General features: G+C 41.7%; 1 protein-coding gene across 2 annotated transcripts; it reads right to left on the bottom strand.

Moving 5' to 3' along the window:
- Positions 1-2052: 2052 nt before the first annotated feature.
- zfand1 (zinc finger, AN1-type domain 1) lies at positions 2053-4354 on the bottom strand. 2 transcript variants are annotated; one of them, XM_079863609.1, is made up of 8 exons: positions 4290-4354; positions 4025-4067; positions 3679-3718; positions 3433-3560; positions 3121-3212; positions 2783-2904; positions 2531-2686; positions 2053-2406 (listed from the first exon to the last, which is right to left on the bottom strand). In XM_079863609.1, the coding sequence occupies exons 1-8, from the start codon at positions 4342-4344 to the stop codon at positions 2230-2232; spliced, it is 813 nt and encodes a 270-aa protein (XP_079719735.1). In that variant the 5' UTR covers positions 4345-4354; the 3' UTR covers positions 2053-2229. The 2 variants fall into 2 exon arrangements, with proteins under 2 accessions (XP_079719735.1, XP_079719734.1); XM_079863608.1 differs by having other exon boundaries at positions 4169-4295.
- Positions 4355-15266: the final 10912 nt, after the last annotated feature.

Below are 15266 nucleotides of genomic sequence, written 5' to 3'. Positions count from 1 at the left end.
GAGAAAAACTGTAAATTCAAAACAACATTTCCAAAACTGGTAAGTTATGTTGCTTGTGGTCCTCAAGTTTGGCTGTACTCATTGCACAGCCTCCCTCATAGTCATACCATGGACAAAGACATGGGCAACTAGAGTGGCAATGCTTGTCACATTGGCCTTGACCTTCCCCTTCCTAATCCTCTTCCTTCACCTCTTCCTCCACTCCCTACTGCTCTTCCTCCTCCTCCTCCACCTCCTACTTTTCCTCTTCCTTCACCTCTTCCTCCACTCCCATTTACTCTTCCTCCTCCTCCTCCTCCTCCACTCCAGTGTCCTCAACCTCTTCCTTCATGTCTTTCTGGATCCATTGTCCCACACCTCAATGAACTGACTCTGACTCTTTATCTATTGAAGGTTCTGATAGGTGTGTGATCAATTTTGACTCTTAGTGTTTCCACTTGGGTAATTGTGTGCTAACTGAGCTGAAGCTGTGCTGACATGAGTGAACAATATTGAATGCTAGTGCTTTCTAAATGACAACATGGTGTAGGCAATGAGAAATGAAGGGATTTGTGTGTAGAGTTTTGCAGTGACAGTTCAACAAATCTGACTCATGTGTCAAAACAGGAGAATAGTGTTTATAGTTTAGGGAAATGGGTGTGCTTTTTGATAAATTTTATTTCAAAAGCCTGGTTATAGTGTTTAAGCAATCAAGAAAAACTGTAATATCAATTCCCAAATTTGCTGCAGGTTATAGGTTAGCTTTTTTATATGTATATTTAGATGTTTATTTTGATGGTCCACTTAAGACAACTACTATAAGTACCTTTGCAACTACGTCAACTAACTCTCATTAGAGTATTAATAGACTGTTAAGTATTAGGGGTCGGGTTAGCAGAATAAGCTGAAATGTGGTTGCAAAGTTACTAATAGTTAGTAGAATGTCTAAAATGGGCCATCGAAATAAAGTGTTACCTAATTAGTTTATGTCACTATGCCCCTTAATTTACAGATCTTTAATAAACCAACAGTGAAATGACCTGCAACAACCAATCAAGAGCATGAAGCAGGTAATATTCCTAACCTTCCTCAATAGAAAATATAAAAGTCAATAGGAGTGCCAGTTATTGACGTCTAGTTTTATCATGTCAGGTATGAGGGCCTCTATAGAAGAACATAACTGTTGCTTTTTGGCATTTATATAAATATTAATTTAGCAAACACTGTTAATAAAGTGACTAACAAATGAGAATAATAACAAGCAGTTCTAAAACATTTTGTTGGAAACTTTACAATTTCATTCTATAATGTATCTAATATAAAAATCTAGAACTTGGAAAGTTAAATTTGTAGTTATCAAATAATCTGTGAGGTCCAGAGAAAATTGAAAATGTCAAATTATCTGATGTAAGTTTACATTGTTCCGTTTCTCTGGCAAGGGATTTGATTAAAAGCAGATCTTTATCATTGCATTATTTAATCATATTTAATTCACACATTAACTTTCAGAATGTATTATATAGCAGAATGCAGTCTATACCATTTCATCGTGTGAACTAAACCTCTGTTTTACACAAAGAAAAGTAGAGAAGGAAAACATCTGTCTCTGGCAGCCTTGAGACATTTGAGGCAATTAGGGGACACATAAATGTGACACATTCTGCTTAATGGCTTTAAATTGTGAGAGGATAAGTACATAATTTCTACCTGACAGCAATGTACCATTCTCTCATGGCTTAAGTGTGGAAATTCTTTTCTAGTACCAAGCTCCTTTGCATTTATACATTTACTCTGAAACCTTGCATGGTCAATTAAATTGGGAGCTTAATTTAATCTCTGTCTGAGATATTTGTTTATAACATAACTAATTATATTTACAAGTCATAATCGTGATCATTAAGCTATTCGGATCAATGACTAGTACACAATATATATATATATATATATATATATATATATATATATATATATATATATATATTATATATATATATATATATAGAGAGAGAGAGAGAGAGAGAGAGAGAGAGAGTATTCAAGTAATTTCGTACATGAAACATGAGACAAAAGAATAAGCATCATGTCACTGACTCATTTATTAGAAATAAGCAGAAAATCATGTGGAATATATTTACAATAGACAGACTAGTCTACGATACAACAATCCTCTGGTTACCAATCTAACACCCTTTGTTTCCTGCTTTCCTCAAACTACTATAAAACTCTTCTGAATGGTTGTGGGATTTTCTATCAGGAGGATGGAATATAGGCTGTGACATCATCTAGTCCAGAGCTCTCATTATCCAGATACTCCAGAATGACGTTGCCTCCGTTGTGCAGGGGACAGTCTGTGTGGGAAAGCAGCGACTGGAGGCTGGCGTCCATCTTAAAGGCTTCACCCGTCTCGGGGTGACATAAACGCAGTTTCTGTGCAGAGCATATAGATATGTTAATGCAAATTGTATTCAACAAACAATAAATGAATAGGCAAAATCTATGTAACAGTTCTAATCCTACAGAACAAAGTTTAATGTAGTTCTGTGTGGCTGACCTTAGCCGTGAGCACATTGTTGTTGTTCTTCAGACTGGCCTGAGATGCAGCAAAGTCCACTACTTTGCCGACACTCCATTTAGAGCAGAAGAACATGGGCAAACTAGAGTCTTTAGCCTCTTTGGGCAGAAACACCTGGAAATATGTCCGTTCTGTCTTCAGAGGACATCAGAAGAGGAATTTCTGATGAGATATTTGCTCATAAAAAATTAAATGGAAGTTACATTTATAATATCCGTTTTGCTCTAATACCTGTGGCAGGCCTTTATCTCCTGATGCATGCATTTTTAGCTTCATCAGGGCAACTTTTGCAGCAGTTGCAGCGTTTTTCGCTCCTTTTCTACCTTTACTTGGTAGTGCATTCTTTTTTGACTCTGTTGGAAGTAAAGATGAGATTATTTTTTGGCTTTCTAAGAATTCTTTGGCATCACAAGCTCTTCAAAATGAGACTCTACTGCCCTCATGTGGACAAAAAGAGTTATACCATATTATACCAAGATATACCATATGCAATCTAAATTACTTAAAGCCAATATGAAACAGTGGCAAACCTAAATGTAAGTTTGCAGTCTACTGCTAAAAAAACTGACCCACTATCTTCTGCACTAGCTCCTGTGTTGCAGCCATGCGAGGCTTCGGGGTCTCCAGCTTCTCACACTTATGGTCATCCTGATGCCGATGTCTGAGACCAGAGGAAACAGTCAGGTATGTAGAAGAGCATTGCATAATTAGATTAGGACACACCACCTAGAACTACAGCTGCTGTGATTATATACACAAAATAATAATATTTATTGTTTTTCCACTATAGTAATTTGTCCATTAGGGTGAGACTTTCAGCAAGTCAGTTTAAAGTTAAAAATGTAGGGTTATTAAAATGATGTTTGTAAGAGGTTTTGTACATGAGGCAGAAGTGTTTTTCACAGTGTGGACAGATGACAGGCAGCAACTCTTTCCCTTTGCAGTCCTCAAAGCTGCACGGATATGATGAGATTCCCTCAGACACAGAGATCTCTCTCTTCACTGTGACCTAAAAAATCATCCATAATCATCAAAACAGTCACTCAGTGATATATATATATATATCATATATATATACGGTCTTTAGTAAAACTGTCAGTAATCACCACCTGATATTTCTCACTCACCTCTGGACAAGAATGGGAGTCCCGGCTTCTGTGTTCCAAACTTTAACCAGTAGAGGAGATAAAATGTTATTGCAATGAATAGAATGAAGTGTCTCAAATGCAATGGTAGCAACCAGCAAATGATTACCCTATTCGTGTATCATGGTATTATTTACATTTTTGGTATATATTCAAAAAAAAAAAAAAAAAAAAAAAAAAAGGGCCATGGTGCACGATGAAAAAAAAAACATGGTAGGACCAAATTACATTTTTCTGTTCAGGCATTTCCTTGTCGTAATTATTAATCTTAATGTTACCTTGTATTGTAATTGTGAGAGTTTTCAAAACCAACGCCACAAAGTCTTACCAAAACACCCCAGAACAGCTGCTACAAACGAATGGTAGAAAATCTGCATTAAAACATAAAAAAATGGTTAAAATAAGTCGTATGTTTATGTTATACCGGTACACAAATTATGAGAGCAGATGGCTGCTGCTGCTGCTGACTCACATCCCAGTGAAGTTAACACTATGTTTACAATGGCTATTTTTATAAATAAAGACCGTGGAAACCGAATTATTGATGTACTGGAATGTTTCAGCTGTTTGGATGACATTAATATAGAGCATACCTTTTTGTTTGCAAGATTTAATTTCACAATGTTTTCCAACGTCTAGTTCAGCCATGTTTAAATGACGTCACAAAAATAATTTCAACATAAAAGTCTCTTTGAAAAAGTCTCAAATTATTTGATTTAATTCCATGTGTCGCGCTGTGTGCATGTGGTTACTATTTTGTAAATACTATTTAATTGATTGTTCATCTAAATTTTAAAAAGTTCATACAGGTAAAATTCTTTCATCATTTACTCACCCTCATGGCACCTGTATGACTTTTTTCTTCTGTAGAACACGACAGGAGAAATTCTGAAGAATGTACAGGTAGCTATTCATGGAAGCTTGTTTCCGCCATGGAATAAAAAATGTTAAAAGATAATTGCGACTTTTTATCTCACAATTGTGAGTTTACATCTCACAATTCTGAGAAATAATTGCTAGTTATAAAGTCCAATTCTGATGAATTTTATATCTTACAATTTTGACTTTACAACACTTAATTGCGACTTTTTATCTCCCAGTTGTGTGTCATAAAGTCAGAATTGTGAGATGTAAATTCACAATTGTGAGGGAAAAAAGTCATAATTGTGAGATAAAAAGTCGCAATAAGATTTTTTAATTTTTATTCTGTGGCAGAAACAAGCTTACATATCTATTTCAGTATATCCCTGATGTAGGGAATGAGATAGTAGTCAATGCATAAACACATAAATAACTTTAATAACAATTTAATAACTAAACCTAAACTAAAACGCTTCCTTGTTGCTTTGCTTCTCCCTCATCCAGTCACATGGAAACCGATCAAATTCCACCATTATGAATAAGTTATTAATTCTCTAAATGCACTGCAAGGAGGTGAGAAAGGAGGACAGAGGAAGCTTTTAGAGGACGCTTGAGTGAGAAAGGGACACATGCATATCTATCTACAAGTCTTTTTCACTCCTGATGCACATTAGCTGTCCAAAATTGCCCCTTAGTCCCTATATAGTGGATATCATATAGTCCACTACATGAGAAAGGTGGCCACAAACAGGAGTAGCAATTTCATTGTATATGCATGTTCATTTAACAAGGCCCTAACAGTATATTAGTGCACTATTGATCTCCATGTGGTTTCCAACACTACTGCCAAATATCTTACTCAAAAATAGTGCACTATATCAGAGGTAACACTGCTGAAAAATACCCTTCTGAAAAATACAGCATGAATTTCATTTTAGTCCAGGCTGGTTTATGCTGGTTAACTTATATAGTGCTGGTCTAGCCATAGGCACGCTGTTCTTAAGCAAAACTGAGCTGGTGTAGCTGGTCCACCAGCACTCCCGTTTCCCATGCTGGTCCCAGTGTAACCAGTCCTACTCGACCCTATCCGAGTGGGATTCAAACCGGGGTCTCCAGCGTGGGATGCGGGCTAACAAGGACACTAAAGACCACAGCTGCTGATGCGCCTCTTGAGGCCGGGGGAGTGAAGTTTACACGTAGACCTACGTTCATTTCACTCACCACCCTAAACCTCACTCCCATCCGGGTCAAAGGCACCAAATGTAACCAGTCCTACTCAACCCGTCCTGAGCGGGATTCAAAGTGGGGTCTCCGGCATGGGAGGTGGGTGCGCAAACAGGGACGCCAAAGACCGACAAGGGACTGACACTGGCGTCAGTTGCTAATGCACCTCTTGAGGTCAGGGGAGTGAGGTTTACATTACACCAACCAGAAAAATTATGCTTGTGACCAGCAATGCTGGATTTTTCAGCAGGATACAATAACAACATATTGTATTTATGCTTATGTTTCTATTAATTTGAATGATGACAGTTTTTTTTATTTTATATTATATTATATTATATAATAATAGTTCTAATCCTACAAAACAAAGTTTAATGTATGATAATGTGGCTGACCTTAGCTGTAAGCACATTCTTCAGACTGACCTGAGATACATCTTAAACACTGAAAACGTACTCGGTTACCTAACGTAACCTGGGTTCTCTCTAGAAGAAGGAATGAGTATTGCGTAAGTTGCTTACGCTACGGGTAAAGTCATCTTTTCTCGAGATCTGAAGCCAAAAAATTATCCTTAATTTTGTATTTATTGTCAACGCAGTGCGGCAGCAGGCAGACCATAGCAGGCTGTATAAGCGTACTCATTGGCTGTTCTGCGGCAACTGCAGCAGCCTACCGTGGAGCCCTGCGTAACGTCGCGCCCTCCACGCGTCACAGGGCTCCGCCGGTCTATGTATAGAGAATATCACCCCTTCGTGCAGCTCAACCAGAAGAGCTAGTAGTCACGTGAGAGTAGCCTGCACATGAACAACTGGGGAGAACATACACATCACCTAGACTGATAAAAGTTTAGCCTGCAAGGCGGGAACTTCCAGGTTATAAAACCTAACGAATGTAGAGGGGGAGGCCCAGCCTGCCGCCATACAAATGTCGTGAATAGAAATCCCGCTGGACCAAGCCCACGACGAAGCCATGCCTCTAGTGGAAAGGGCCCTGACGCCCACAGGGCACTGAAGGTGTTTGGGCGCATAAGCTGCTGCGATAGCGTTCACTATCCATCTGGACAGGCTATGTTTCGAGGCGGCGAGACCCTTGGTGTGCCCACCGAACGAAACAAAGAGCTGCTCAGAACGCCTGAAGGCGGCAGAGCGCGTGATGTAAACTCTCAGCGCCCTGACGGGGCATAGGAGGTTATCACTGCCCTCGCTATCGGATGCTGGCAGAGCCGATAGGGAGATGATCTGCGCTCTAAAGGGAGTGCCAATCGCCTTGGGGACGTAAACATGTCTCGGTTTGAGGATAACTTTCGAGTCATTTGGTCCAAACTTGAGACATGCGGGGCTAACAGATAGCGCGTGTAGATCCCCCACACGTTTTACTGATGACAGAGCTATCAGAAAAACGGTTTTGAGCAGGAGGTACTTTAGGTCCACGGATTCTAACGGTTCAAAGGGATACACTTTCAGGGCCTCTAGGACCAAAGAAAGATCCCAAATCGGAACCGAAGGGGGCCGCAGGGGATTCATCCTCCTGGCTCCTCTAAGGAAGTGGATGATGAGCTCGTTCCTTCCTATTGCACGGCTGCGCGTCAACTCCGTGAAAGCTGCAATAGCCGCCACATACACTTTGAGCGTGGAAGGGGAAACCCCACACATGCGTGGGTCCAGGCTCTTTTTAGCGCACCAGCTCTAGACTGTGTGATCGTGTTCACGACCCCTTCTGGCAAGGCAACGGGTATCCGTTGATTATCCACGCATGCAGAGACCAGCACTCTGGATGGGGATGCCAAATCGATCCACTGGCTTGAGAGAGAAGATCTTTCCTCACCGGGATCGGCCATGGGGCTACGTGCGACAGCCTCACCAGCTCTAGGAACCAGGTTTGGTTCTCCCATCGCGGGGCTATGAGGAGCACTGAGTGGCGCGTTTCCCTGATCCTCTTGATTACCTGTGGTAACAGCGAGATCGGAGGGAAAGCGTACAGCGGGCAGCTGGGCCAGGTTTGGGCCAGCGCGTCCTCGCTCTTCGAGAGGAACCTCGGGCAATGAGCATTGTCTTTTGACGCAAAAAGGTCGACTTCCGCTTTGCCGAAAAGGCGCCACAGCGACTGGACTGTCTGAGGGTGCAGGGACCATTCTCCCGGGGGGAAGTTGTTCCTGGACAGTCTGTCTGGGCCGACATTCTCGTGGCCCGGTACATGCGCGGCTCTCAGCGAGCGCAACGAGTGATGAGCCCACTCAAGAAGGCGTTCTGTCAGTTTGCAGAGATTCCTGGATCTGACACCGCCCTGGTGGTTCACGTAGGACACCACGGACATGTTGTCCGTGCGGACTAGAACATGGTGGGGCGCATGTGTGGGAGGAAACGCTTCAGCGCGTTCTCGACCGCTATAATCTCCAGACAGTTTATATGAAGGCATTTCTCCTGGTCTGACCACAGGCCAAAGACCGGTCTGCCCTCGAAAGAGCGCCCCAACCTAAGTTGGAGGCGTCTGTCGAGATAACTTTTCGGTGCGAGACGGCTCCCATTGTCACTCCCCGCTGGTACCAGTTGGCCGCTGACCAGGGTTTCAGTGCTGAAACGCAGCTCTGAGTCACTCTGATTTTCTGGAAAGACGTGGCCAGGCGTTGAACACGGCGCGCGCACGCGCTGTGTCGACAGCCGGGCCGTCATTGCCACAGAGTCCAGTTCTATAACAGAAAAGAGACTGACTGACTGGGCAGTAATGAGCTCTTGGTCCAGTTGACCATGAGACCCAGGCTTTCCAGGTGGCTGAGAAGCACTGTTCTGTGAGAAATAAGTTCTTTCTCTGACTGTGCTAGAATCAGCCAATCGTCCAAATAGTTCAATAGCCGGCTTTTGCCAGCTTTATGAGAGTGGGCTCCGTGAAAGGCACGGGGGGTATAGTGCTTGTGTAGGGGTGAACACTGAAACGTGGGAAACGTTTCTACACTTAAAATGCTAGCGGCGTGAGCCGGATAACCAGACATTACACTCTTTTGAGATTTCTCTGGGTTGCCGTGAAAACCGCGGTTGCGTTCAGGCGAGTGGGTTGTATTACCGGCTCATTGGCTGCAAAATACACTTCTGCAGTAGCCTTTCCAAGGGGACTGACAGAGTAATGCTTTGAAGGCTCATATGTTTAGATGCTCATAAATACACGCGGGAGGGTGCGAGAGGCGAGTTCGCTTTCCGTATGTAAGAAAGCTGGCCGCCAACAGCATAATTTTTATCTGCCGCCAGAGCCAAGATTCGAACATGGGTCTCTGGCGCGAAAGCCTAAGGTTTTGCCACTGAGCCACAGGGGGAAACACACATAAGCTTTCAGTCAGCGTGAGCATATAAGAGAGCGCCATCATGTTCTGTGTCTGTGTTTGTTTGCAGGCGTACATGTATTATAACAGGCTCATATACTGCAATATTAATATTTCAAGCCGCCTGAACTTAAGAGGGGACTGAGAAATGTGTGAGAATTGGAGGTTGGTCCGGCCTCGGCGGGACTAACACTCTCTCTCCTCCTTTCGCCGGTGAGTGAGGCACGCGGGGTGCTGAACATTGCTCGTGACCGTCCGCTCTGACTTCCCTTGTGAACGGCGCAGTTTGCGCGGCTCAAACAAAGGGAGGGAGAGCAGGAAGAGGGGTCGTAATAGGCGAATAGCCAGAGAGCGTCAACATGTCTTGTGGCGGCGTTTGTTTGCAGGTGTGCATGTATTATAACAGGCTCGTTTACTGCAATATTGATGTTTCCAGCCGCCTGAACTTTAAGAGGGGACTGAGAAATGTGTGAGAATTGGAGGTTTGTCCGTCCTCGACGGGACTAAAACACTCTCTTTCCTCCTTTCGCCGGTGAGTGACGCACGCGCGCGGGCGGGGTAGCTTCCTTGCAACGTAAAGAAAGTTAGCCCCGTGACCGTCCGCCTCTGACATCCCTTGTGAACGGCGCAGTTTGCGCGGCACAACAAAGAGAGAGAGAGCGGGAAGAGGTGTCGTAATCGGCGAGTAGCCAGAGAGCGTCATCATGTTTTGCGTCGGCGTTCGTTTGCAGGCGTGCATGTATTATAACAGGCTCGTTTACTGCAATATTGATATTTCCAGCCGCCTGAACTTGAGAGGGGACTGAGAAACGTGTGAGAAATGGAGGTTAGTTCGGCCTCGGCGGGACTAAAACACTCTCTTTCCTTCTTTCGCCGGTGAGTGACGCACGCGCGTGGGGCGCGGTATAGCTTTCTTGTAACGTAAAGAAAGTTAGCCCCAAGACCGTCCGCCTCTGACATCCCTCGTGAACGGCGCAGTTTGCGCGGCTCGAACAGAGGGAGAGAGAGCGGGAAGTGCAGGGTGGGGAGATCCATCTTGTCACATTCAGGGCAGCCGCCCTAGCGAGTGCAGCTTCTGCACGGTAATGGTCCAGACAGGAAGCGCAGAGGATGTGACGGTCTCCACCGACGAGGTGCGAGGCATTTGAAACAACGCCTCGTAGGAAATTTCTCTTTTAGAAGAGAGTGTGTGTCGAGCGGCGAACACACACAGCAGAAAGGATATGACGCCGGATAGCGTGGCAGGCACGGATGGCTGAAGGTGGCGAGAATCGTCCAGCTTCTTCAGGCGCTGTCCTAGGCTTGCTCTGTCGCTTGTTTCGACGGCAGCGGCTTCTCTCAAAGATCCAGCGATGCAGAGAGCTTCGCTGAAGAGATGAAAATCAGAGTTCAGCCTGTTGAGCCCTTCCTTATATAAGCTAAGCCACATCCATTCTGACGGGCTGTGACGCTGCAGTGGCCGCAGGACAGCCAATGAGCACGCTTATACAGCCTGCTATGGTCTGCTGGCTGCCGCACTGTGTTGACAATAAATACAAAATTAAGGATAATTTTTTGGCTTCAGATCTCGAGAAAAGATGACTTTACCCGTAGCGTAAGCAACTTACGCAATACGAGAGAACCTCTCGTAAGAGAACAGGACAAAGTCCCTCCAGAAACAACTGTTTTACACACGTCTTTACACAGAACTATTTCAACTCATTCTCTTTTGAGGAAATCAGCAATTCAGGGCTGTTGTGATTGTGTGTGTGTGTGTGTCAAGTCAAGTCAAGTCAACTTTATTTATATAGCGCTTTTCACAATACAGATTGTATCAAAGCAGCTTCACAGTATTAAATAAAATAGTACATCAGTGTTTGTTTCTAGTGTAAAACGTCCACGTTTGGTAATGCTGATCAATAGTATTGTTGATTGATTAATTAAATTAAGTATCCCCAACTGAGCAAGCCAAAGGCAACAGTGGCAAGGAACCGAAAAACTCCATCAGGTGACCTAATGGAGAAAAAAAAACCTTGGGAGAACCCAGGCTCAGTCGGGGGCCAGTTCTCCTCTGGCGTTTATGAACTAGAGACCGGATTTAACTGTAAGATTAAAAATATTATATAAATGCCTGGCTGAAGAGATGCGTCTTTAATTTAGTTTTAAACTGGGAGAGCGAGTCTGAGCAACGAACAGTATCAGGAAGGCTATTCCAGAGTTTTGGAGCTAAATGTGAAAATGATCTCCCTCCTTTGGTTGATCTGGATATCCTAGGTATGAACAAAAGCCTTGAATTTAGTGATCTTATGGATTATAGGGCGATAGAAGATCCGTTAAATAAACTGGAACTAAGCCGTTTAGGGCTTTATAAGTCAGTAGCAATACTGTGTAATTAATACGGAACTTTATAGGTAACCAATGTAGTGATGATAAAATTGGTGTTATATGGTCAAATTTTCTTGATCTAGTAAGAACTCTAGCGGCGGCATTTTGGACTAACTGTAGCTTGTTTATTGAGGATGCAGGACAACCAGCTAATAAAGCATTACAGTAATCTAGTCTCGAGGTCATGAACGCATGAACTAACTTTTCTTCATCAGAAACAGATAGCATATTACGTAGCTTAGCAATGTTTCTAAGGTGGAAAAAGGCTGTTTTTGTAACATATGAAATATGATTTTCAAAAGACAGGTTGCAGTCAAGTATAACACCCAGGTCTTTTACTGTAGAGGATAAAGTAACAGGACATCCTACTATGTTAAAGTTGTATTGTGAGAGGTTTTGTGGGCGGTTTTTTGAACCGATAAGTATTACCTCTGTCTTGTCTGGATTTAATAAAAGAAAATTGCGCGTCATCCAATCTTTTATATCTTTAACACACTCTGTCAATTTGGATAATTTAGCGTTTTCATCCGGCCGTGATGAAATATATATTTGAGTGTCATCAGCATAACAATGGAAACTAATTCCATGTTTCCTTATAATATTTCCAAGTGGCAGCATTTATATTGAGAATAATAGAGGGCCTAACACATATCCTTGCAGCACTCCATAGTTTACTGGAGTTATGATCGATTTTTCTCCATTTAAATAGACAAAATGGTATCGGTCAGATAGGTATGATCTGAACCAGCTTAATGCTTGTCCTTGAACACCAGTATAATTTTGTAGTCGATCTAAGAGTATTGTGTGATCTATAGTATCGAACGCAGCACTAAGATCAAGTAAAACTAGTATTGAGATACAGTCTTGGTCAGAAGCTAAGAGTAAATCATTTGTGATTTTAACGAGCGCAGTTTCAGTGCTATGGTGCGGCCTGAAACCAGACTGAAACTTTTCATAGATGTCATTTTCTTGTAAGAAAGAGCCTAGTTGGGCAGACACAACTTTTTCTAGTATTTTAGACATAAAAGGAAGATTTGAAATGGGTCTATAATTTGCTAGGTTATTTGGGTCTAATTGTGGTTTCTTAATGAGTGGTTTTATAACTGCCAGTTTAAATGTTCTTGGAACATGACCTAAAGATAAAGATGAGTTAATAATATTGAGGATGAGGCTCTTCCACTATAGGTAACACTTCTTTCAGTAGTTTAGTTGGTATGGGATCTAATAAACATGTTGTTGTTTTAGAGGAAGTGACAAGTTTATTTAACTCTATTTGTTCTATAGTTGTAAAGCACTGTAATTGTTCTTGCGGGGTGATAATCGAGGCTGAGTTATAAGGCGCGATTGAGGATTGAACGTTTACAATTGTGGTTCTGATGTTTTCTATTTTCTCAGTGAAAAAATTCATGAAATCATTACTACTAAACTGTAACGGAATATTTTGTTCAGGTGACGCTTGTTTATTTGTTAGTCTAGCCACGGTGTTAAATAAAAACCTAGGATTGTTTTGGTTATTTTCTATTAGTTTGCGGAGGTGCTCAGCCCTGGCTACTTTTAGGGCCTTTTTATAACGTGACGTACTGTCTTTCCAAGCGATTCTAAAAACCTCTAAATTAGTTTGTTTCCATTTACGCTCTAAATTACGGGTTTCTCTCTTTAGAACACGCGTAGTATTGTTGTACCATGGTGCTTTAATTTTCTCTCTGACCTTTTTTAGTCTAATAGGTGCAACAATATCCAATTTTCCAGAGAGAATGGTGCTCATAGTGCTGGTTAGTTCCTCTAGTTCATCTGTTTGTTTGGGTTCACTGAGCAGCTGAGACAGATCCGATAAGCAATTTGAAAAATTATCTATGGTGGATGGAAGGATTGTTCTGCCTAATCGATAATGCGGCGCAGCATGATATATTACAGGGGTACGTAATATGCAAGTTACCATGTAATGGTCAGTTACATCATCACTTTGTGGAATGATATCTATATCGGTTGGATCGGTTCCATGTGATATAATTAAATCGAGTGTATGATTAAAACAATGAGTTGGTCCGGTAACGTTTTGCTTAACCCCAAAGGAGTTTAATAAATCTATAAACGCAGCCCCTAACGCATCATTTTGATTATCTACGTGTATGTTAAAATCTCCAACAATTAATGCTTTATTGACATTGACCAATAGGTCTGAGAGAAAATCTGCAAATTCTTTTAGGAAATCAGCGTAAGGCCCTGGCGGTTGTAAGAATTGATAAATTAGGATATTCCGGACAGTCAGTTTCTGGGTTGACCAGACCCTGAGAGGACAAAAGGACCTCTCCGGAGATTACCATTTGAACTGGCCCTCGTGCACTATCGAGACGAAAGTCTCACCTCCGAGTCATCCTAATCTACATCTCTTTACCTCTCCCATCACCCCCTCTCTCCCATGCCAGATGATCACTTGATTTCTCCAAAGAAAATGTATAGTTTAATGTGAATGATTATCACAGAGTATTTTCATGTTTGGTATTGTTTAAAATGTCACAGTGCGACTGGTACAAATGTCTCTTTCTAAATAAGTAAAACAAAAGGTAATAAGGTTTTTAAGAGTTTATGGATAACTGACTTACAAAGGAAGGTGGTCTCTCAAGCAAATGGTCACCCACCCCCATAAAGGTGCGACCACTGCATGCAAATTTCTTTTGTTAGTACATGTTTCCTGGTGAAAGGTTTGGGTATATAAGGAGATGCAGCAGAGAGTTCGGGGCCTTTTCTGTAAATAGATCGGCCCGTGAGGCTGAGAGAAAGAAATCTCTCAGCCTCACGTACTTCTTAAAGTTGGGTTTGCATCTTCTCTCTATTCCAGAGTATTTGATGTTTTGTATCGATTATCTTTGAATTGATTATGAAATTGGCATGATACATTTACCTGACATAATAAATTGTTACATGTGATTATTCCAACTGTTCTTGACATTGTTCATTTAATGGTTAAAAGGAATAGTCATTCGCTCACTATTAGTGAGGCACAGATATTATTAAGACCTTTCATTTATGGAGTCAGATGAAATTACGAGAGAATACATAACTAAATGTATTGTAAATTTAAACAACCAAATGCTTTGCATGGGTAAGGACAGAGCACGTGATAACCTTCCCTGTGTTATTGGTGAACCGGCAATTGGACCAATTCCACGGGCCTTACAAAGTGGTGACCTCCGAGACGTGATCTCTAAACAGATAAAAACAGTTTCACGAGAAAACATCCTTTCCAGCAAGTATTTGGGATTCTGAAATCAGCATGAGGTTTTTGAACATCTTCTCTTTCTTCCGCCGGTATGGTAAGTAAACTTTTTCTGCCCTTTATAGAAGTGTTGAAGAAATGTTTGCATTGTTTACTGGTCGGAATTAAAGCCCTGCTTTGTTTAGAAATGTGATGCGGAAGCCAGATGAAGATTGAAAAACCTTGTGTATTAGATTTTAAAGATCGCTTTGTTTTGCCTAAGCAACAAGAAACGAAACCTAAAGTGAGAATAACATCTCCCAAATAATTAATAACTCGATGAAGAGCTGAAAAAGTAAAGCCTAAAAAGTTTTAAAATCAGAAGCATGTTTTCTGGCCATTGTTGTGTTGGCTTTGTTTAAACACTAGCAACACTTGATGACAATGAGCAAACAACAGAAGTTGTTAACGATCGGAAAACACGTGATTTTATAAATAAAAAGGCAGATCGATGCATTGTTTATGAGAAGAACATTTTGGGAAAAAAGGATGATATGATTTACAGGCTAAAACTCAAATATCAAGGCTATGCTAAATGCTATTGTCCATGCTGTT

The sequence above is a fragment of the Squalius cephalus genome (assembly GCF_949319135.1).
Source record: "Squalius cephalus genome assembly, chromosome: 25".
In the NCBI taxonomy this organism is placed as follows: domain Eukaryota; kingdom Metazoa; phylum Chordata; class Actinopteri; order Cypriniformes; family Leuciscidae; genus Squalius; species Squalius cephalus.
Note: the sequence above shows the minus strand (reverse complement) of the source record. Positions and strands in the feature narration are given on the sequence as shown.

Bases quoted from the DNA above. Each gene is read 5' to 3' on its own strand.
- zfand1 (XM_079863608.1), bottom strand. From the start codon at position 4,274: ATGTCATCCAAACAGCTGAAACATTCCAGTACATCAATAATTCGGTTT. The intron at 3,719-4,024 runs GTAAGACTTTGT...TACTGGTTAAAG, and splicing joins AGCTGTTCTGGGGTGTTTTG to TTTGGAACACAGAAGCCGGG. The intron at 2,687-2,782 runs GTATTAGAGCAA...TGTCCTCTGAAG, and splicing joins GAGATAAAGGCCTGCCACAG to ACAGAACGGACATATTTCCA.